The 23,103-nt window shown below is 42.8% G+C and overlaps 1 protein-coding gene across 1 annotated transcript in view; it reads right to left on the minus strand.

Annotated features, from left to right (window-relative positions):
* Positions 1 to 2,589: 2,589 nt before the first annotated feature.
* NIN (ninein (GSK3B interacting protein)) overlaps positions 2,590 to 23,103 on the minus strand; it is a 49,811-nt gene continuing 29,297 nt past the window's right edge. The window contains exons 13-28 of the mRNA XM_009076231.1: positions 22,849 to 23,002; positions 22,420 to 22,541; positions 21,118 to 21,644; positions 18,367 to 20,376; positions 17,034 to 17,159; positions 15,615 to 15,684; positions 14,705 to 14,920; positions 14,235 to 14,348; positions 12,957 to 13,079; positions 12,325 to 12,438; positions 11,011 to 11,157; positions 10,066 to 10,245; positions 9,033 to 9,182; positions 8,607 to 8,705; positions 5,512 to 5,703; positions 2,590 to 2,652 (exon numbers count right to left, since the gene is read on the minus strand). Of these exons, the coding sequence (XP_009074479.1) occupies positions 2,590 to 2,652; positions 5,512 to 5,703; positions 8,607 to 8,705; positions 9,033 to 9,182; positions 10,066 to 10,245; positions 11,011 to 11,157; positions 12,325 to 12,438; positions 12,957 to 13,079; positions 14,235 to 14,348; positions 14,705 to 14,920; positions 15,615 to 15,684; positions 17,034 to 17,159; positions 18,367 to 20,376; positions 21,118 to 21,644; positions 22,420 to 22,541; positions 22,849 to 23,002 (4,407 nt within the window). The remainder of the gene's footprint in view (positions 2,653 to 5,511; positions 5,704 to 8,606; positions 8,706 to 9,032; positions 9,183 to 10,065; positions 10,246 to 11,010; positions 11,158 to 12,324; positions 12,439 to 12,956; positions 13,080 to 14,234; positions 14,349 to 14,704; positions 14,921 to 15,614; positions 15,685 to 17,033; positions 17,160 to 18,366; positions 20,377 to 21,117; positions 21,645 to 22,419; positions 22,542 to 22,848; positions 23,003 to 23,103) is intronic.

A 23,103-nucleotide genomic window follows, 5' to 3' on the forward strand; every position in this document is an offset into this window, starting at 1 on the left:
AATGCGGATGAGGAAGACTAAGGATGCTTACTTGTTCTTTCAGCTGATTTACTTTATCTTGGAGAAGCCTCTTCACAAGCCTTAGCTTCTGTTCAACATCCATCATACGTTCTTCCATCATTTTCAGGAGCTGCTCATGACCCCCCTGGAAGGCAACATTTATGTGAAAATCACTTAAAAATCAGTTAACATTCATCAGTTTGGGGTTTTTCGCCAGTTTATGATGCTTACTTGTTCTTTCAGCTGATTTACTTTATCTTGGAGAAGCCTCTTCACAAGCCTTAGCTTCTGTTCAACATCCATCATACGTTCTTCCATCATTTTCAGGAGCTGCTCATGACCCCCCTGGAAGGCAACATTTATGTGAAAATCACTTAAAAATCAGTTAACATTCATCAGTTTGGGGTTTTTCGCCAGTTTATGCTTAAGATATTAGCTCACTCCACACTTCAGTCTGGGTTGGAGTCAGCTAAATTAATAAACCCTTCATGGAAGCAAAATGTTACGGCAACAATTAAATGACACTCACAGCATTGCATTAGTTTTCCAAGTTGAAGTTGCACTTGAAATTACCAGAACTAGGAAAAACTGATGTTAAAATTCTAAGTTCTGCCTTGACCATGATAGTCAGATCTAGATAATTTCCCTCTTTTGTTCTTCAGTGCTGCCAGATTTCTGTTGAGTGTGGGAAACAAAATGCCAATCAAAACCTTAACAGTTCTAGGTGAGGTCATAAGGGCATGTTTGACAAGGGAACTCTCCTCCTGGAAATGGAGTAATATTCTGAAAAAATAGGATAACGTTATCTCAAACTTAATTTTTCACATCTTTTTAGATTAGTTGTTAACTAAATGTTTCCAAATATTAACCCTAAACTGGTTTTCCTCTTTTTCTTCAGTGAGTCTAACTCATAGCACAGTTAACTCTGTGTCATGAGAGTTCCTGTCGCACCAACACTCGTGAAGATTTCCCAAATAAATTAGAAACATCAGGAACTACACAAAAACTTGTAATCAGAGATTGTAGGCACTGACTGCAGGGAAAAGGATTCTTTATCTTAATGCCAACTTGTTGCTCTAATTCTAGGAAGTCATTTGAGAAGCACCAACCTCCCCAAAACAAAACACCTTCAAAACCAAAAGTACCTTCACAGCTGTGGGGGAGGATGAATGAAGAACTGAGGGAGGAGTGTTTCAAGGTAATTGCTCATCTAAACCACTACAGAGGGATCCCCCTGGGGGGCTGACTAAAGCCCACACAATGTTTTTATTTGCTGTGACACCATAAACTCTTTGAGACTGTGTATGGGGTTATATGATTACTAATTTTCATGAAAAAGAGTCAGATAGAACACAGTTTTACGGTGTGGCTGGAGTGGATATTTTTCTGGATTAAAAAGGTACTGCTAAGCAGAACTTGGAGGGGATTTTCTAGCCAAGCTATCACGAGCTATCCTGTGTAATTTGATTGGAATTCAAACCCCTGGCTGACTATTACAGGGGGCCTGGAGTGAGCAGCTACATGGAAACAAGGAATTATAGTGGTCTCAGTACCTGTGATCCCTATTTTTTGGCTTAAAGGGGATTTGAGGATGTTCTCACTCTTATATTGTGTGTAATAGGAAAAACCAGCTCAAACAGTAGTTGCTTTAAGGCCATTAAAGACAGGAGGAAAAAGAGCTTTTCAACCAAACAGCTAAAATGGTTCATGGCTCCAACTGGAAAAATCATAGGCCTTAGAGGTCTTTTGCTGACCTATTAAAAATCTAATTTCATCAAGCAATTTGGGACAAAATAAAGACGATTAAGGAATGTTATCCAAGAAACAAGTGTATTAATACCCTTTTCTGGCACTGCCTTTGTACTTTCAGGCCACATGAGCAGAATATGCCATGAAAATATTTCACCTCAATGTGCAGGTACAGCTGCTGAGTATATGTACCCAAGTCCATCCCCACAAACCCTTCCCAGAGTCCTGATATGACAATCCTCATATCAAAGACATTTTGTCTAAAATGTGTTAGCTTTTGTTCATTAGCCAGAAATATTTAGTCTAAAACATGTTAATTCTTGTTCCCAAAGCTGAAACTATTGATACTATGAAGACAAGAGACATTATGTTTAAAAAAACCACTTTATTTTTCATTTACATCCAAAAAAGTCATCTTTCCCCTGTTAAAAAGTTTATACATCTTATACAAAAAATGCAGTATAAATACCCCAGATTTTCTCCAAATCTCATATAAAATTAATACCATTTGAGAAAAAAAATAGCTCTTTCAATACTGACCAACTCCACATTTTAAATAGCATAAATAAAACCCATTTGTAACAAAGTAAAAAGACAAGAACACCCTCAGAGCTTTCACAAAATAACTTCTAGACAAATAAATAGGAAATAAAATAACACTGTGGAGACTTCTTTTTTTAATCTTTTGGGTTTGTTGTGGGATTTTTGTTGTGGGTTTTTTGCCTTTTTTTTTTTTACAAAAAGCAGAAAATAATTTGATCCTCAAGTTTCTCAGCTTATGCCAGTTCGTGTGAGTGTGTGTGTGATGGAAAGGAATTGGGATCATAAGCAGCCAAGCTGTCAGAGGTGCCCGATCCTCCGGTAGGAATCTGCATGCACTGCTCGCTGCTCCGGTAGCAAGGCCTAGAGAAAGAAGGCAAGTGGGATACTTCACCCTGATATCCAGAGGTTTCTTGACAATAAACTTAAGTCTACTTCAAGCAAATCACCAATACAAGCCAAGCAAAGCAACACAGGACCAACAAAACACACTCACAAGTGAAAACATGCAGAACATCACACATCATGTATCTTTAAGTACTGGTATTCACTACACATGGGCAACTGAGAGACTCTGTGTGTATTTACTAGAGGTTAGGACTCTTCAGGTGGCTCATCCATGACTTTGAGGGATTTTAGGGAATCAGTGGCAGTGATTAACTGCAATTAAAATTCCTTAGAGGGAATGATCTGCCACTGTGGATATAAAGGTATTAGAAGAAGAGATCTCTACCAATACATATGTATAAATACAGATAATCTCAGATTCCCAAAGAGCATCTGTGAAAAACGTAGCTCAGCTGAGCTCCCTTGATAATTTTGCATTTCTAGTCTAAACCTGGCTGTAAGCCTTTCCCTCAGAGGGAATGAGCAGCAGGTCAGGGGTGAGGTGAGTCCTGAAGTACAGAGCTGAACAGAGGGGAAGTTGAGAGACTTAAGTACTCTGACCAAAAATATGGTGAGCAGAGGCTCCAGGAAAACTCTGGGAAATATTGGGGCTTTAACAGGCTCCCAGACTTAGTTGCTGAGGAGGGCAGCAGGTAGAAATTACAGCACTAGACACAGCAGAAAGTCACTGGGAATTCAGGAGAGTTCAGACAGGTTAACAGTAGAAACAGTTTAGGAGTTTTAATTTAACTTAATTGAATGACATTTAATCATATGCCAGCAGCCCTGGGAGGAAAAGAGCTCAACACTGACTGTCAAATGAGAACACCATGATCAAAAAGCAATGAAAACTGCAGAGCAGGAGGAACACAACAATTCCAAATAAAAACTGGAGTGGGATAGCCGAGCATTTCTCATTACACAGGATCCAAAAAGGCTGCAAAGTGCAAAGCAGCAGCAAAACTTGGTGATTACTTTTACACAAAGCATGGAGAGAACCTGACATCGTACTCACTGGCAAAAAGATGGTGAAGAGGGATTAGGATGCAAGTTGTCAAGGTGCTAAAGGAACATTACAATGGACAGAAGCTCAACTAGATGTTAGCCCTAGGAATCAGGATGGTGAAGATACATCACCAGTGAGAATTAAAGCAGGATGTGCTTACAGAAGGGGCAGAGTTGAGACAAATGTCAGTTGTAGATTGCACGTGTTTAATAGTTATTTAGAGAGTTAACTAGTGTGAAGCACATGAAAAAGTTACAAACCACAATATCCACTCACTTAAAGGAAAAAAAAAGAAAAATTAGGAGGAGGAAGTACATTAGTGCACGAACAGCAAATATTTGCAAAGCCTCACTGCAAGTGTTTTTAAATCCATGAAGCTTTCAAGAATTAAAGCTCTTACAGGAAAGGCAGAAGTGATTTATCTCTAGTACTATACGTTCCAGGAAGTGACTAGTTTGCAGATTGTTTCTCAGGCTTTCAAAAGCAAAGCTACCAAGTCATCACTCCTAATGCAACACTCAAGCACATCCATCTGCAGCTGCCACTGCTGCAATGTGCCTTCCATTGGTTTCTGACTTGCACCCTCTGCTCTCCATGAGACCAAGTGCAGCAGCCTGTGGGGTGCTGCACTTCTGAGGAGGACAAAACCTTACCATCGATTTGCTTCTACTTCTTCTATTATTTGCTTTAAATTCTAGGGTTTTTTTGAAGGAACACTTTGAGTTATGTCTTTCTTGAAAAGGAATTCTCACTCCAGCTTTGGAAGCTTTAAAAACTGTTTACTGCATGTGCTCTCTCCAAAATACCTTTTTTTCTGGAATACCCTATGACCATGGTCAAAGACTTTTGAGCTTCAAAGTCTTGGTCTTATTAAGTGTAACTGAAACCTGAGTTTAAAATGTAAGGGTTTTTGCTGCTAACAGATTAATACTAAACTATTAATAATTAAACTATTAATAGTATTTTATCTAATTTATCTCTGTCTAACAGATAAACAGATACTCAGTATTTTATTCAAGTTATTTGGAGCTTTATCTTTTCTCATAAGCTAAATACTATTTTAAGACCTATATGGCCTGAGCCAAAGCTTCAGAGATTTGCAGATTTAATTACTTGTTGAAGTAAAGGGTCATGTGGCAAAGCTGAGTCCCAAGCTTAATTGTTATATGGGAGAAGCAAAAATTTTCATCACCTGTAATTCAGATTTACAATCTACAAGTCCCCAAACAACACTAGAAGTGCCTTTGTCCCATATGGGTGGTGGATGTAATTAATCTTCCTTGGAATTAGATTGGCTTTCCTCAGAAGTTTCTCTAAAACACTAACTGCTCTCCAAACAGTATCTTGTCTCATGGCCAAACCACGAAGATTGACCTTCTAAAAAGGATTAATTTGTTTGCGTCCTGCTCTGCTCCAGCTGACAGGACTCCATGTGACAGCCACAGCCCAAACTGGGATTTTCTGTGATGGGTATGTGCAATACCTGCTGTGCTGCACTTGTTAAAATAATGGTTCAGGATACGGATATTAAGGAAATAAAGCAAAAAACCTGCTATAAACACTCACTGCACAGTGATCAGAGGGGGCAACGCCAACTGAACGTGGATGGGAGTGGGTTTGATTTAAAAAAGACTACAAGGACTTCAGAATTAAGCCGTGGCTCAGGCTAAATATGCTAAATAACATCATTTTGTAAATATCTTCAAGGAAAGGGACTTTAATTTTTGAACTGGCATAAACAGAGAATGGATCTCACCAGCACTGAAAAACCAAGACAACCAACCAGATACCCTATAAAGTCATACCCTACTGATCAGTGAGAGCCTTACCTGCTGCATGTTTGTTTCAGAGGGTCTACTTTCAAGCTCTTCCTGAAGACGTTGACTCCTCCTCTCTGCTTGGAGTAGCTGGTGTTGGAGCTGCAGGAACTGTTCCTTGGGCACCATGGCACAGCCTTGCTGCTGGAGCTCCCGGGAGTGTGGGCTCTGGCTAAGCATCACACTGGCGCTGGAGTGGAGCATCTGAGGAGGTAAAAACATCAGCCATCAGCACTGCTGCTCCAACAAGGTGTCCTCACTAGGCATCAGCTTACTTCCAGATTTCTTGTATGCAAGAGAAACAAGGCTGAACTTAGTAAAAAAGGCTAAATAAACAACTTCTTCCAATGAAAAGATGCAACTCTACATGCAGTTCTGAAGTCTAAAGGAATATGTGCTTTGATTTGTCATTTCAGACCTGAATTTGATATATAAAAATCACTGAATCTCTGGTGAAATCTGCCAAAGTTCGGTATTAACTTCATAGTCTTTTTTAATTTTAAATGTTTAATTTTAACCTTAATCTCAGCAGCTCTTCTAAAAACAGTATCTGCTTACAAATGAAAGCACTAGCATGAAGCTGTGCTGATTATTTCTGGTCTCTAATCTAGGCTGGAGAGGGAACATTCTCAAAGCACAACAAATTTTTGGTGCCATCTACAATGACTTCAGCAATTTGATGCCAGCTGCTGCATTACACTCAGAACTGACTACTGAAAACCCTATATATCTTTGCTTATGTTCACTAACTGTAGAAATATTAAGAGCTAAGACAGTGACATGAAAAATTTAGCATTTTTCCAGAGTAAAGTAAAACCTAACTAAGACAAACTCAGTTGTCACAGTTAATAATACTAACAAAGGCCAGAACTGCACAGTAAAACCCCCTGAGGTTTCAGACAAGCTGATCTGCAGCTGAATTTACATAACATTAATAATTTCTTCCCAGTCGATCCCATCAAATTCTCACCTGTTATCTCCAAACCATTACTCTGTTCCCTCAGGAAAAGGTGTATAACATTATGTTAGTGGTTTTAATTCCCTTTCACAAGTGATTTTAATTTTCCTTTCACAAGTAGTAGAATTTAGGCCTCGATTTGGAATCATATTCTGAGTTCACCTAGAACTGTTTTTCACAGTGGTGCAGCTCTTCTGGGCCTGTTACCATCTCCAAGTCTCTGCTGCCCCAGGTAAGCGGAAAACAGGTTTATAAGTACTTCAAAATAACATTATTTGTGCTTTTTATAAGCTATCTAGGGGTTCTCTTGCATCAAACCATCTATAAAGGAGCTGTTCTTTTCCTGACAATATAAACAATGGAAATCATGAGGTGTTGGTGGAATTTATTTAGGAGTTCCTGTAATGTGAAGCATATGAGGATCTAATAAAGAAACAGTCAATTAGTGCTAACAGCACCTTAAACAGAAGTACTAATGAAACAATAATGCAAACAGTATTTTTTGGTTGCTGTATCCATCAGAGGAAGAAAATGGAATAAAAATGAACTTGCTGAACTATGAGGATGATGCCAAATGGGATCACAGATAACTGAAGGAGTTAATTCTGGGGAAAAAGCATGCAGCTGCCAGGGGTAAATATGCAAACACCTTCAAGCCTCACAGTCAATGGGTTAGTAAGGAGGAGTGGAGCCACTTTTCATTTTCCCACTTTCAATTTTAACTCTTTTGAATGCAATTGGGTTATTCCCCCCCCCTCCCATAATCATGGCAGTGCCCTAGAAATCCTCAGTTTCTTAGCACACACAATCATGCTGACAACATGCTAGCCACAAAGAACTTGGTGCAGCTGTCAGGAATTGGCATTAAAATGAATAGTGGCTTCTTCACTTCAAAGATGCATGGAATAAATAAAGAAATCCATTTAAAAAAAAGGAATGTTTTGTCCATGCTATGGTGGTACATGAAAAATCATTGCTCTACCTTCGCACACTATTTCAGAGAGAGAACTGCACCCTTCTCTGCTAGCTCCAACCACTGAGTTCTAGCCAGGTTAGCCATGGACAGAAGGAGAACAGGCACAAAAGAGAGAGTTAGAAGTCACAAAGCACTATGTGAAGGTTATACACACCTGCTGGGAAAATATTATCATTAGCACAAGATCCTGTGTGTTTGAAATGCACATTTTAGGAGGAAACATAATCCCATGCTTGGTGTTTGTACCAAAGGGTTTAGCACTGTTTGGCATTTTCCCAAAGCTTAATTAAGACTGTATCAATAAAACCCAGGGAACATAAACAGTCTTTTCATTAACTTGTCAAAATCTCATCTTTTCTAATCAAGTTTTCACAATTTTATAGTTAATTATAGAGGACATTCAGCATAATGTTTCCCATTTGCTCTCCTGGTGGAAAACATGAAGTAGTTTGATAAAGAGTGTTATAAATGCCTTGTCTAGAAGATGCTTTGACTTATGGAACAAGTCAAAATTGTGGGATTCTATTTATATATTATGTTTTAAACTCAAATCCAGAACATGAAATCTAGGCAAGACTGCTGAGAGACAACTCAGCTCTGGTCTGACCTTAAGGGACACACTAAACAGTACATCTTGCCCATCCCTATAACCAAGGACTCCCAAGAGTTAGGAAGTTCTGATATCCAGCATGATCCACCTCCAGCAGCACTTTTAGAGCAGGTTTGGGAAGAGTCTCTCAAGTGAAGCTTTCACAGTAAGCTGCGCAAATTGTTATTTGATCACAACCTGGATAAGAGAGTTCAGCAAATTATTCCTACAGTAAATAAGAACAGGTTTCTACACTAAGAGCAGAATCACACAAACATGAGTTAGAAAACTTGAGGTGATATTTTAGGAAGGAAGAAGAAAATGTTAGCCTTGTCTGAAGCACAGAAGCAAGTTTCTTTGCAATTTGATTTTATATCTGAAGCCTTATGTGAATTATGATAAGCCACAACATTTGTCACACTAAGTTCTTAGTCATGAAAGATGAGGTTAGGCATTAGAGAGTAACTCTTCTAGCTCTAATTGGTTTCCTCTGTTCCTGCACACCTAGAAACTGTTTTAAAGTAAATGCATCAGTTCAGTGAGATAGTGATAGAGCCCCACATTCAGCATTGCTGGCAAAGTACCTCCATCAACTGATCATCCAGCTTGACTTGCTTTTTTCTTAGCCCTTCATTTTCTGAGCTGGTTTCCAGTTCACGTTCCAGGGAATTCATCTGACTGATCTGTTAGAGACAATAAGCTTCCTTAAAAGTAGCAGTTTCTTTCTTTTGCTTCTTTTTTCCCCCCCAATACACAAGTCATCAGTCACTGAATATCAGTACAATTCAAGACTAAAAACCAGGAGTATTTGGACAGGTGTAATGCTACAAGTGATGTCATACAGCACCACATGCCCTGCAGATGCCCAGAGCACAGTCAGCTCCTTGGCACAGGGACTTGGAGGAGGCAGAGCACAACACCCAGAGTAAAACAAGTTACAGCTTAACACTTGAACTCTTAAGAGATGGAAACTACTGCAATGTGTCCTTTATTTAGCATCCCAAACTAACCTTCCTGTTTGCAGATGACAACTCCTTCTGCAGCTGTTCACACTCTCTCTTCAAGCTCAGTTTCTCTTGCTCTATGGCTTTGACAATACCTGACTGGCTTTGATGCTTCTGGTGCTTTAGGGAAAGGATTGTAGATTCCAACTGTCGGATCTAAAGAGATCAGAGAAGAACAAATGTGGAAAGCTATTCCAGACCACTCAAAATTTGCATCTATTTCATCAAAAATAATGAGCACCAACCAATTTTGGACTCATAGAATCCTAGAATGGTTTGGGTTGGAAGGACCTTAAAGCTCATTTTGTTTCACTTCCTGCCCTGGGCAGGGACATCTTCCACCAGCCCAGGTTGCTCCAAGCCCCATCCAACCTGGTCTGGAACACTCCCAGGAATGGGGCAATCACAGCTGCTCTGAGCAACTCTGGGGTATTTTTGACATTTTAGCTTTGGTCACCTTGTCCTTCTTTCCCTTTCTCCTCCCCATAATCTGCCTAATACTGTGAGCCAAGGAATTGCATAAGAATGTTAGGAATATTAAGAATCTTCTTTCAAAAGAAAAATTTGAAAAGTATTAACTGGAAATTGGACCAGAATCTTGGACAAGAATTATCAGGATTTTCTTTTAAAGCAGAGAAATATCCTAAGAGCATTGCAGAGTCTCCTTCTCTGGAGATCACAGAATCATCAAGGCTGGAGGAGACCTCTGAGATCAAGTCCAACCATTAACCTGTTACTACTGTAACCCCTAAACCATATCCTCCAGCGCCAGATCCAGACACCTCAAACACCTCCAGGGATGGTGACTCCACCACCTCCTGGGCAAAATTCCAGTGTCTGAACACCCTGACAGGGAAAACATTTCTCCTAACATCTACTCTGAATCTCAAACATATCTCAAGAGGTACTCAAAGCCTGCCTGGGTGTGATCCTGTGCAACCTGCTCTAGCTGAACCTGCCTCAGCAGGGGCTTGGACTAGATACTCTCCAGAACTCCCTTCCAACCCCAACCCTTCTGTCATCAGCTTGCTCAGGTTACCTTCTCCCTGGAGTGAGCCAGGTCTGTTTTAGTGCTCTGCACTTCTCCCTGCAGCCTCTCATTCTCCTGCCTGAGCAGCTGCTGCTCCGGTTCCGTCAGCTGCTCCAGCTCATCCCAGTGCATTGGCCCCTGCTGGTCCTGCAGCCCTGAGGAAGGCACAGCCACTTCGAGAACCCGATTCTTAAGACAGACAGAATTGCAGGGTTAGGCCTTAAACAAAGAAGCAGATATTTTCTCTATTCAGGTGGGGTTTTATGTAGACTTTTGGTAACTGCAGACTCTAAAGTCGCAGCATTCCCATTTCCCTCCCAGTCTACACACTGTTTTCCCCTAAGAAACCCAATGTGCAAAGCCCAAGTGTTTCCCTTGACTAAAATTCTGGCTAATAGCTACATGCAGAATGAGTGCACAGAGCTCAACACCACAAAAAAAGGCAATTTAGAGCAAAATAAAACTCAGTATAATCCATTATTCAGTAATAGCTGTAATTTAGCTCCTGGTGTACAATTCTGAAACAGTCCTTCCCATGTGGACATTAAATATTTCTTAATTACGTGGCAAACAAGCCAAATTACTAACTGGATTCATGATACCAATCCCAAGACTCCTGCCTACAGCCTCCTTCAGTTACAAATCCTTATTAGTTAAGAGGGGTGGGTGTAATTTTGTGCCTTTCAAACCCAAATTGGACTGGAAATTAGATCCTGTATCAATTACTAGCTGGTTAATTTTCATAGCTGATAGGTGTAAATTCATACACGGTCCACAACTTCGGGGTTTTTTGGCAAAAGGGTTTTTTCAGGGAAGAATGGAGACTCAGGAGAGTGATCATTGCCTGTCCTAATGTTCAACACTTAAGGTTTCAAAAACTCAGTTTAAAATCTACACATTATACACAATGTACAATGACTAGAGTTAACTTCTGAGGCGCCTGAAGCCCTTTACCTTTTCACTGGCATTCTGCAATTGTTTGTTTAATGACATCACTTCTTGTTGCAGAGTTTCCTTCTCCTGTTGTATCACCCTTAGGTCTGATTTCAGCCTGGACACTTGGAGGTTGGTACTTTGCAGGGTTTCATCAAGGCTCTGAACCTGTAATGAGCGGGAATAAAGCTTGGAATTTGCTGGACCAAGATTTCCTGTAAGGTTGGCCTGCTGGGATGTGTATGGACAAGGTATCACATGTATTTAGCATCTCTGGTGGAAGGAGTGAAGAAGTTATAGCACTGAGAGCCCCTTTGAAAATGCTGAATTGAGTTTATTGCTCCCTACAACTCCCTGACAGGAGGTTGTATCCAGGTGGGGTCAGGCTCTTCTTCCACATAAGTGACAGGACAAGAGGAAACAGCCTCAAGTGCAGGGAAGGTTTAGATTGGATATTAGAGACAATTTCACCACAGTAAGGGCTTGCCAGCCCTTGCACAGCTGCCCAAGGCAGGGGTGGAATCACCATCCCTGGAGGGATTTACCATGTGGATGTGGCATTTCGGGACATGGTTAGTAGTGGCCTTGGCAGTGCTGGGGGAATGGTTAGACTCAATGTTAGAGAGCTTTTCCACCTAAATGATTTCATGCTGCATTCACCAGAGAGATCTTCCAGCCCTGAACATTTACCACGATATACTGGAAGAGAAGATTTCCCTTCAATTATTTATTCTTCCTGGGAGCCTACGGCCAAGGAGAAATCCCAATCACGATCAGCCAATCAGCCAGATAGTCACTCCCCTCCTTGCCTGGGGAGAGATGAGCCTCCACTAGAAGAGCAGGAGCAACAGCAAAGTCTCTGCAGTACTTTTATACTATGTTAAGGGGTTGGAATGGAGCTCAGAGATGATCCAGCCCCAACCCCCTGCCCTGGGCAGGGACACCTCCCACCAGAGCAGGTTGCTCAAGGCTTTAGCCAACCTGGCTGTGAACACTGCCAGGGCTGGGGCAGCCACAGCCTCCCTGGGCAACCTGGGACAGTGTCTCACCACCCTCACATTTGAGGAATAACCAGGCAGAATGAATCGGCAAAAGTCACTTGGCTGTGATGCAAAGCAGCATCGCTGGTTTCCAGGGAGAATTCCCTCGTTGCACTTAACAAGTTTCCTCTTGTTCTTTATAGAGCATCACTTTGAAAGCCCAACAAAGCAGCCATTAGCTGCACGACATCTTTGTACACATCAGAAAGGGGCTTTAATGACAAAAAGCACTACAAGAGGTGATAAAAATGCTTTTGATCAGCATTAATACAGAACAAAAATCACTGTTTTGTACCTTTTCTTGTGAGACTGTGAGCTGTGCTTTCAGTGCCTGACTCTGCTGCTCCCAGGACTTTTGTTCCTGCTTCAAGCTACTGATTGCACTCTCCAAGCAGCTTACTTGAGCTACCTGCAATGAGATTACATTGGCGAGCCTAAATCACTCAGGATTTGACTTTGAGGGTTAACCTAGAGGGAGTTACAGCTATGCACAGAAAACACAGGACAGCAAAAAGCCCCTCAGCTCCCAAGCGTGAACCTCCACACAACAGGATCATCATTATAGTGTACACACTAGTTATGCTGCCCAAGTTCAGAGTTACAGTGTGCTAGAGCTGCAATAAAAGCCCAAGAACACTGTCTTCCTTGTCCTGCTCCAATATTTATATCCAGGCCTCTCCTCCTTGCAATGTTTGGAATTTTCTGCATAATCAAATTACAGTAAAGCTGTGCTCCAGGATTTAAGCTTTCCTCTCTGAAACCAACCAGAAAAAAACCAAGCAGTGGCAATTAAGCCTTTATCTGGCTTGAGGGTAAGGAAAAAATATCCAAAGTAGTTTAACAGGTTATGGTGAGACAGATAATGACAGAAGAATTTTAACAGCCTGTTGCAGCATGTAATGGTGTGGATTCACAGTTCTTCCTTACCTTATCAATGAATTTATTCAGTTCCTCACTCAGGGCTTCTTTCTCTTTCTGCAGCTTCTCATTTTTAGTAATTAAGCTTGAAACTTCATTTTGAAGGTCAGAGAGATCAGGGCATCTGGGCAGCTGTGGAAAACAAACCCCTCAGTTGCATTCCTGTGCTACTGCAGAATTTGACATGCAAGCCATACAATCACAGAACTGATTGGCTTGGGAGGCACCTTTAAAGGCTATCTAGTTCCAATCCAATTGGAATAAGCAGGAACATCTACTAGATTAGGTTGTTCAAAACCCTATCCAACCTGGCCTTGAACACCTCTGGGGATGAAGCAGCCTGTGCAACCTTTTCTGGGCAACTTGTGCCAGTGCCTCAGCACCCTCACAGGGATGAATTTCTCCCTAATATCTAATCTAAATCAACATGTGGTAAAATACACCGGGTAAAAAAAACCCAGCTGTACTGCTGATTTCTGATCCTTTTCCCCACTGACACTGCTTAGCCTAACACTGTCTTCTCCCAGGCTCTCCTGCCTGTAATTACATTCCAGCCACAATCCACTCATTACTGAACAGGCCTCAGCTGCTTTTGCTTTTTAAGACCATTATCTACCCCGAGCATTGGGTGCCTCAGATGAGTGTTTTGCACTGTACAGAAAGTGACTTTGAGGAGCACTAATGAGGGAGCTGACTCATTTGTAGCCTTCATTGTCTGTGTTTATTAGCATATATTCACAGCCAGTTGAACTGTGCTTATAGAGGCCACAATTGAGCCCTCCAGGAAATCATCCTCAGGTGCTGAGACATCTCCAGATGGGTTTAGCAATAGGAATTATCTCACAGGACATGCTGGAAGAGCTCAGTCCTTAAATGGAGCTATATGGGCATCAAAATGTTTCCTGTGTATCCCATTTACCCTGCCTATTCCTTGATTAGAGCTTTAAATCTTTGCCTTGATCAAAGCTTCTCTTTGTAGATCCACTACTCCCAAAGACCTTTTGGCAAAGTCTAAGTGAACCCAAACTTGTATCCAGAGACTGTTTCAAGAGGATTTATATTCCCTTACTCTTATGACCTTTCCTTAAAGAAATTTACTATTTCCAACCCAGAATACAATCCTAGAATGGTTTGGGTAGGGAGTGACTCTTAAACCTAGCTCCACCCTCTGCCATGGGCAGGAACACCTTCTACTAGCCCAGGTTGCTCCAAGCCCCATCCAACCCGGCCTGGAACACTCCCAGGGATGGGGCAGCCACAGCTGCTCTGGGCAATAGGATGCCTTACCTCTTTTGTCTTCTCCAGTTCCTGCTTTAGGATGTAGTTCTCCTGTTCCAACAGATGAGCTTGAACCTTCATTTTTGACACCTCCATCTCCAAGGAAGACACCATACTTGATGACTGCAAGAAGTAAGAGGCTCAGATTTCAGTTTAGGAGACCCAGAATAACAAAGGTTAAGCTGAGGATACTGCAGCCAGTGGACACTGGTTGGAGCTGGGATGACACTGGATGAACACAACAGCCATGCCAGATTGTGCAGGAAAACATTTGGCATCACTGAATTCTGTTTTCAAGACAAAGCTGCACACTTCTACCTCCTGCTTGTGGCTGGGGCTGTGTTTTTATGCAGCTATGTTTAAGGCAGTACTTGGACAGTTCAGCTGTGAAAGGCCACACAGAGCCCAAGACAGGGAAACCAATTCCACAGCACCTGAAAGCTCAATTCTTTCACACCACAGACAACATAATCCCATACCTTTACTTTGGCGTTTTCCAGTTCCTCTTTCAGTACCAGTCTCTCCTTTTCCCATTCTTCCAGGGTACACTTTCCCTCTTCCCTTTCCTTTTGCTTGAGCACCCTTGCCAGCTGTTGATTGAGATCCTGCACATCTGCTTGATTCTTGGAGTTCCTCTGGCTAAGTTCTGTATTCTCAGAGTCCAGCTGTTGGTTTCTGGTCTTCAGATCTGCTACCTGGGTATGACATATTTCATATTTCTTTTCTAATAAGGTGATTAAAGATCTGACAAGTGTCACTCCAGTTCAGCAGTGCTTCTGACCAGTTAATTTCCCATAACTGGTGTCAATTAGACCAGTTATATCAGTCACCCACCACATCACTGTTCATCCTTCCCTTTGCCAGGCTAAGGAAGACTTTAAGGGTTATCCTAGTAGGTTATTCTGAGAAAGTATAATTTTCCTAAGCAATACCAACATGAACACAGATGCAAGAACTACTTAAACTTTCTACTTTGCCCAGCATAAGAAACCACCCTTAAAATACAAGTGGTGGTCACATGGATACAGCTGGCAGCATTCCTACACTGGGAAGTAAGTAGAGGCTGAATGAGTCACTAAACCTCTATTTCCCATGGGCTACTGCAAAGCATCAGCCACAAAGACTACAAACCAAAGATTTTAGTTTTATATTTGCATGAAATCAACTTCCCAAGTTGACTCTGGGGAGTGCTCTCAGCCTATAGGCTGCAGCATTACAGCTGTCTTCTGAGCAAGTCAAACAAGCTTCAAATCAAGCCCAAAGAGGTAATGAGAACAGTTATCAAGAAGTTTAAGTGTATTAAATGGTCATTTTCTGATGCCCGTCCCAGGAACGGCTTTTATGCAGTGATGGGTTCTACAGAGATGGTTCTGGGCTCAGGCCACGTACCTGCTTTTTCAGGTTGTCAACCATCTTTTGTACAGCCACTTTCTCCTTTCTCACAGCTTCTATCTTTTGCCTAAGGGAAAATGAAAGCTCATTAACATTAAAAACACTCATTAATATACATGTCTACAGGGTAGGACAAGAGGAAACAGCCTTAAGTTGTGCCAGGGGAGGTTTAAATTGGATATTAGGAAACATTTCTTCACTGAAAGGGTTGCCCAGCCCTGGCACAGCTGCCCAGGGCAGTGGTGGAGTCACCAGCCCTGGGAGTGCTCAAATAACATGTGGATGTGGCACCTGAGGATGCTAACTGGTGGCCTTGGCAGTGCTGGGAAATGGTTAAACTTGATGATCTTAGAGGGCTTTTCCAACCTGAATGATTCCATGATTCTAAGAATGGGCTATTTAACACCACCAGAAATGCTAATTCTGGGTAGGTATTTATTGCTCAGCATATTGTTCTGCATAAGCTTGGCAAGTGCTCAATCCCTTGAAGTATCCTATGTAGTTATTTTCTAGAAAGGAAAAATAATCCCAGGATCACAGATGGTTCTGTATTTGCCAAAGACCAAAACACAGGAATAATCTGTCCCACTCTACCTCTCTCTGCCTTTGCTGAAGCACAAATAATTGCATCAGGTCAGCTCCTAGAGTAGGTCCTGTGCTGGTGAGTGGTACTAGGTCATCTCAGTGCCTACAGCTAATCACAGAAACCATCAGGGTGGAAAATACCTCTGAGATCATCCAGTCTAACCCATGACCTAACACCACCTTGACAACTAGACCGTGGCACTCAGTGCCATGTTCTGTGACTCAAACCCCTCCAGGGATGGTGACTCCACCACCTCCCTGGGCAGCACATTCCAGTGTCTAATCACCTTTTCTAGGAAGAAAGTCTTCCTAATGTCTAACTTAAACCTCCCTTGGCACAGCCTGAGATTATATCCTCTTCTCCTGTCACTTGTTTCCTGTTAGAGGAGACTGATCCCACCTGGCTACAACCTCCTGTCAGGGAGTTGGAGAGTGACAAGGTCATCCCTGAGCCTGCTCTTCTTCAGGCTAAACACCCCCAGTTTCCTCAGCCTCTCCTCATAGGATTTTTGCTCCAAACCCTACACCATCTCCACTGCCCTTCTCTGTACATGCTCCAGCACCTCAATGTCCTTCTTGAAGTGAGGGACCCACTCACCAAGCCCCTGCGTTGGCTCTAAGAATGGGCAGGACAGGTTGGGGCAGGGAAAAGGCTGAGGAATAACCTGACAACCTGCTGCATTTCCAACAGCACCATGAAATAAGCCCATTTCAGATTTGTAGAGTTCCTACCACATGAAGGAGCCCAGAGAAGGGATGAACTCCCTGTAGTGTCTGCATGCAGCAAGAGCCTGAAGGCATCACAGGGTACATTCCCCATGGAATTCTCACCTCATTTCTTCTCGGGATCCACTGAGCTCCCTCAGTTTCAGGCTGGAAGCACTCCCTTCCTCGTTTAATAGAGTCACTTCGGTCTTCAGAACAGCATTTTCCTCTCGGAGCTTCTCAGCCTCACATCTGTGGCAGAGAGATGAGACAAGTGAGAAGTGCTTCTGTGTAACATCTAGGGAGCAAAGAGTACCACAAGGCCTGAGCTACCTGTGATACCTCCAAACAAAGCTACAATTGACTTGTTTTGTGCTTCATGTTTCAGGTATAAATGGTGTGTTTATATTTTACCTTTATTTAGTAAAAGCATTCCCCAATTCCTTAAAAAAAGGACTTTTTGGGGCATGTTTTTGTATGGCTCAAGTAAGTTAAAATCTAACATTCTACTAACACTAATCACACTAATATTCTGCCATATTTTTCAGCCCTTAAGTTCCAAATAACATAACACTGCAGTGTGCAGATCACCAGGAGAGTGAGCTGTTTCCCCAACTGGAGTCCAAAATTCTGGGAACTGCAGTGCTGTAAAATGCCTCTTCTGTCCTCAGGCAACTGCACAGAAATAACTTAGCCGTGGTGAAACACCTGAAAGAACATTTTCCTGCAGGAAGCTGGTGCTGAACAATAATTAAGCCACTTGTAGCCACTTTATCCATTAAAAAAATCCAGCAGTTAAAAACAAGTGGGTAAAACCTATGATTTTCCCTGTTATAATGATATTTACAATATCACCTGATGGGTTCCAAACTGGGGAAAAAATAATTCTCTAGTATTAAGTCAAATATTGAGGAAAATAGAAGCACTTTTAGCATCTCAATTGACCATAATTCTATAGTATTAACTGAAACAATGAGAAAAACAGAAGCAATTTTAGCATTCTGAGCAACATTCAGGACTAGAAGGGAACAAAATGAGTGAAGTGATATTAGTAAAAGCTAAAAGCATTCTGGAAATGTTACCATGGGTTTTGGACATATAAATACAGGGATTTCTGCTGCAGCATAAGCTACAGACTGTGATGATGACTACATCCACAGACAGGACAGCTGGGAGGTCGCTCCTGGTTTACGGCTCGAATTAGGTCACGTTCAGAGAGAGGAGTAAGTCACACACATTTATTCATTCCAACGGTGGTTATCCATGATTAAACAACCTGCTTGCTAGGAGTTAGAGTCCATGGCAGTGTTTGCTACTCAAGAGTTAAACTACAGTGGTTAAAGCAGCAGCTGGACAGCGTATGGAGCCACGGTGGGACGCTAGGTTAGTGTCTAAGCGGCACATCGGATTACTGCAGGGCCCTGCACGCCGCCCTCGGAGTGGGGCAAGTGTACATTACCTCAGAAGATCAACCTTCTGCTGCAGCTCAGTGCACGTGCTCTGCAAGCCATGAGTCACTGTGCTCCTCTCCTCTCTTTCCTGCTGGAAGTGCACTGTGTTGAGGTTGGCCAGAGCAGTGGGTTTCTCCTGCAGCTTTCTGTTGGGCCCTTCCAGCTCTGTGTTTTCCACCTCACTTTGGGCATCCTTGTCTTGCTGAGCTGTAAATGTGGCAGGATGTTCCTCCAGCTTCCCACATCCTAACGTGTCACTGTGCACATCTGTGTTTCCTTGAGCATCTTCTTCTGGGATATCTTCCAATTCTTGGACTTTGTGTAGGAGCTGTGTGTTTTCCTCTCTGAGCTCAGCACTTTCCAGCTCACTTCCTTCTTGTTTGCAATGCAGGCTTCTCAGCCTATGCAGGTTGTCTTCTAGCACTTTATTTCTTTCAATTAACTGTATCATTTCAGCTTTCAGATCCTCATTTTCTACCTGAATTTCTTCTTGCAGCATCAAAAGTTCAGTCTGTGCCATTGCTCTGTCTTCTAACTCTTCCACCCTTTTCCAAAGCTGAGCTATTACACTCCTCAGGTCATTTGTTGACCCAGGAGTGTGATCCAGCAGGAAAGAGGCTTCACTCAGTTCTTCAGCTTTCTCCAGCTCAACCTGCAGCTTCAAAGCATCAGAAACAAACCCTTTATTTTTGGGAGCTCTTCTGTGATTTAGCTGATGAGCCTTCTGCTGTTGAACATCATTGTGGAGTGGTTTTGGTCTGGGAACTTTCTCAAGTTCTCTGTTTTTTGGCAGAAGAGGCACCCAAGAAAGCAGCTCTTGGTTCCTGCCACAATCCTGATTCCTATCAGCATCCAGAGCTGCTTGACTTCCTTGCATCCAACACCTCTGCGTCTTGAGTGTGTGGCCATCAGCTCTGGCTTTCACACATCCTTTCTCCAAAGCCAAATCCATCTCTGTATCTTCCTGGTCTGTACTATCACCCTCCAAAGGTGGAAGATGTGAATCCATCCCCTTCTCTGCATCTTCACAATCACTGGGCAACCCTTCAAAACTGGGATCCATTTCCTCTGGCTCTGAGGCAGAGTCAGAGCAGTCAGGACTGGGAGGCTGCACGTGCCCCTGCTCCACAGCTCGCAGCCGGTGCTGCAGCCTGACAATCTGGGCAGCCATCCTGACATTCTCCTTCACAGCTTGCTCGTGCACCTTCTGCAGGCCTTGGAGGACATCTGCATCATCTCCCAGAGGTGCTGCTCCAGAGAAAGCAGCAATTTTGCTCTTGGCTTTTGCATACTCACTCTCCAGGGCCCTATAATGGCTTTGGAGGGCAGAAAAACTATGTGTCTCCCACTGCAGTTTCTGGATTTTCCCCTGAAGGTCTGAGATTTCCAAACTCAATTCAGCCTTTTCTGTCTCTGCTCTTACACAAATATCTTTGTTTAAACTCTCCAAAGCAAGAAGTTTGGAATTGAGCTCTTCTTTCTCTTGCTTGTACTCACTGTCAAGTCTTTCCAGCTTTTGCCTAACCAGCTTTCCATTTTCTTCCACTGTGGATATATGTTCTTCCTTGTCCTTTAGCTCTTTTTCATGGTTACTTTGCAGTTGGGCTATTTTCTCATTCAGCTTTTTCTCTTGCTCCTCAGCAGCATTCCTCAGGTCTTGCAGCTCCTTCTCAAGCTGCTCCCTCTCACACACCAGCTTGTTGACTTCTTCCTTGAAGTTCTTCTCCAGGAGATCTTTCTCCTGGGTCAGGGCAGTAGAAACAGCCTTTTCATTTGCCAAACTTTCCTTCAGCTTCTCATGGGCCTCAGCAACCTCCTGAGCAATTTCATCCTTTTCAAACTCCCACTGGGATTTCTCCTCTCTTTGCTGCTCAGTAAGTTCACGCAGCTCTCGCTGGTAACGTCCTTCCAAGCTTTGGAGGGTTTCTTCATATTTATTCACCAGTGTTTGTGTGTCCACAGAAAACTGAGTTTGGGCATGAGATGCTCTTCTGTTATAGTCACTTGCCATTTTTTTCCTAAACATGGTTAACATAAGATATTACTAAACTCTGGGCTCCCTCAAAGAGGTTCAGAAATGGCTTTTTAGGGTGAATGAAACAAGCTGGGAAGCTAATTTTTCACAGAGTTTCATACAATTGGATGAGTGTTTCTGACAGCCAGAGTTAAATGTGAGGCAATTTGGTCAAACCTCACAAAGAAACAGCTAATTGCCTTGGGAAAGTGTAACAGCTCATGAAATGTCCTCAGAACAGGTTTCATGTGCAGTAAATGCCCTTCTGTGCTCAGATTTGTGGGGGCAGCAGTCCATACCCTCATCGCCCCCATCACCCCAGGATGGTTTCAGTTTCTTTTGACACTCAAATCTGGGCTAAAAGCATTTCCCAGCCATCCCTTTCCTTCTTCAGCAAAGAACTCTGACACCCCAAATGTTTTCCAAAGCCAAAGCAGGAATTTGGAAGGCACAAGGATCCTGAATACAGCTCAAGTTAATCACACCTGGTTATGCTTTAACACTCTTGTTGCCTCTGGGTGAGCTAAAAATCAATATAAATATCTGCTTGAGAAAGGTCAGAAGGAAAGAAAACCCTGGAAAGCAGCCCAGTGCTGTGGAATAAAACAGGGAACAGAACTGTACAGTCAGTACACTTGGGATTAAGCATCAGGAATTGTTTCTGCACTAGGTTCACCCTGGTCACCACACCAAGCCATTGAGGTCAGTGCACACCACTCCTGTCCCCACCAGCAGTGACACTCACCTCTCCTCATCCAGCTCCTGCTCATGCTTCCTCAGCAGCTCTTGCTGGAGCTCTTCCTTCTCCAGGGCATGCACCTCTGCCAGCCTCTTCAGCTGCTCACGGAAGCCACGTTCCAGCTCTCCCTTCTCCTCCTGCAGCCTCTGCACCAAAACTCTCATCTTCTCTTCCACCCAGACACTGTTTTGGATCAGTTCTTCCCGTTCCTGACTGAACTCCTCCTTTACCTGCTCCAGTCTGGCTCTAACATCTTTTTCGTGCTCCTGCCTCAACAGTTCTTGCAGGTTGGCTTTTTCCTCATCAAAATGCATTTTTAACTCATTTCTCTCATCATTGTATTTACAGTTGAGCTTTTCCTGCTGTTCTTTGAGCGTTGCTGCCTCTCCCTGCAGCTCTACTATTTGATTTTTAAGGCCAGTTATCTGTTTTTCCATGACATTCATCTCTTCAGTGTACTTCTGTCTCATATCCTCTTGCTCCTTTTCCCAGCAGGTTTTTGTCTCATCCAATTGCTTTTCATAATGGCTCACCTATAGAGAGGAGAACAGGGTGGATTGGTTCATTTTCCAGATGAACTTAGAAATGAGATGTTTTCTTCAATATTTCTGTATTATATATTTCCATATGTTCTACAGAATATTTTGACTTATACATTAGCATCTTATATTGATTTCCCCTAATGCTAAAGTGCTCAACTTCATTTCTTACTGGGATTATGGAATCACAGACTGGTCTGGGTTGGAAGGAGCCTTAAAGATCATCTTGTTCCACCCTCTGCTGTAGGTAGTGACACCTTCCACCAGCCCAGGTTGCTCCAAGGCCCTATCCAGCCTGGCCTGGAACACTTCCAGGGCTGGGGCAGTCCCAGCTGCTCTGGGCAACCTGTGACAGTGTCTCAGCACCCTCTTTCACAATCACAGAATATCCTGAGCTGGAAGGACCCCAAGGATCATCAGTCCAACTCCTGCCCTGCACAGGACACCCCAACAACCCACCCTGTGCCTGAGAGCATTGGCCAAACACTCCTGGAGCTCTGTCAGGCTTGGGGCTGTGACCACTGCCCTGGGGAGCTGTTCCAGTGCCCAAACACCTCTGAGAGAAGAACTTGTCCTGATACCCAGCCTAAACCTCCCCTGACACAGCACCAGCCACTCCCTCAAGTTCTATCACCTGCAGACCAAGGTAGGTCTCACTTGTTGGGAACACCGTGACCCTGACACAGATGCTGCTGTGCGCAAGACCATTTCACCTGTAAGAATGGGCTAGAAAAGCCATGAAGTGTCATTTTAAGTCAAAATAACTTACTGTGTCTTCAAGCTCTTGTTTGAGGTGATGTAGATCCCTGTGGTGTTGCTCCTTCATTTGCTCAATGGCCATTTCTGCCTCTATGCTCATGTTTAATGGGTTACAGTCTTCTGAGCCAAGTCCTTCAGAAATAGGAAATTATATTAATCCTATGTATTACTATAAAACCATGAATTATATAATATCTAACAATTACTTAATCAATTTAAATTTGTTTAGGCTCCTACTTAATTCCCATCACACAGAGAAATAACTGCAAATATTAATTTCAGCTTCAATTCCAGTCCAGCAGCCACATTCCAAACTAACATTAAACCCCAAAATAGAGGTGATGACCAAGTCTCACTAGGAAGGTTTTTACAGAATTACCTCTAGAATGTTACCATAAAGCACTACAGCACAGATCTTGGTCCTACAGATGCTCTTTACCTTGGTCAGGCTCAATCCCACTGTTGCCATGACTCTTCATATCAATCTCAAACTCTTCTGACAAGGAATTCTTCAGGGAAGGCCTGAGCACTTTGCCTTGGGCATGATACTCCTCCAGCTCCGAGTGCAGCTCATCAATCTGGTCCTGCAGCTCCTGACAGGGAGGAAAAGGAAGCCTGAGTGAAAGCAACCAAGGCAGCTGAACATCTGTACATCAAACCACTACCCCATTAGGCATTTAGGTGGGAATTACAG

The sequence above is a fragment of the Acanthisitta chloris genome, unplaced genomic scaffold (genome assembly GCF_000695815.1).
Source record: "Acanthisitta chloris isolate BGI_N310 unplaced genomic scaffold, ASM69581v1 scaffold17806, whole genome shotgun sequence".
Classification (NCBI taxonomy): Eukaryota; Metazoa; Chordata; class Aves; order Passeriformes; family Acanthisittidae; genus Acanthisitta; species Acanthisitta chloris.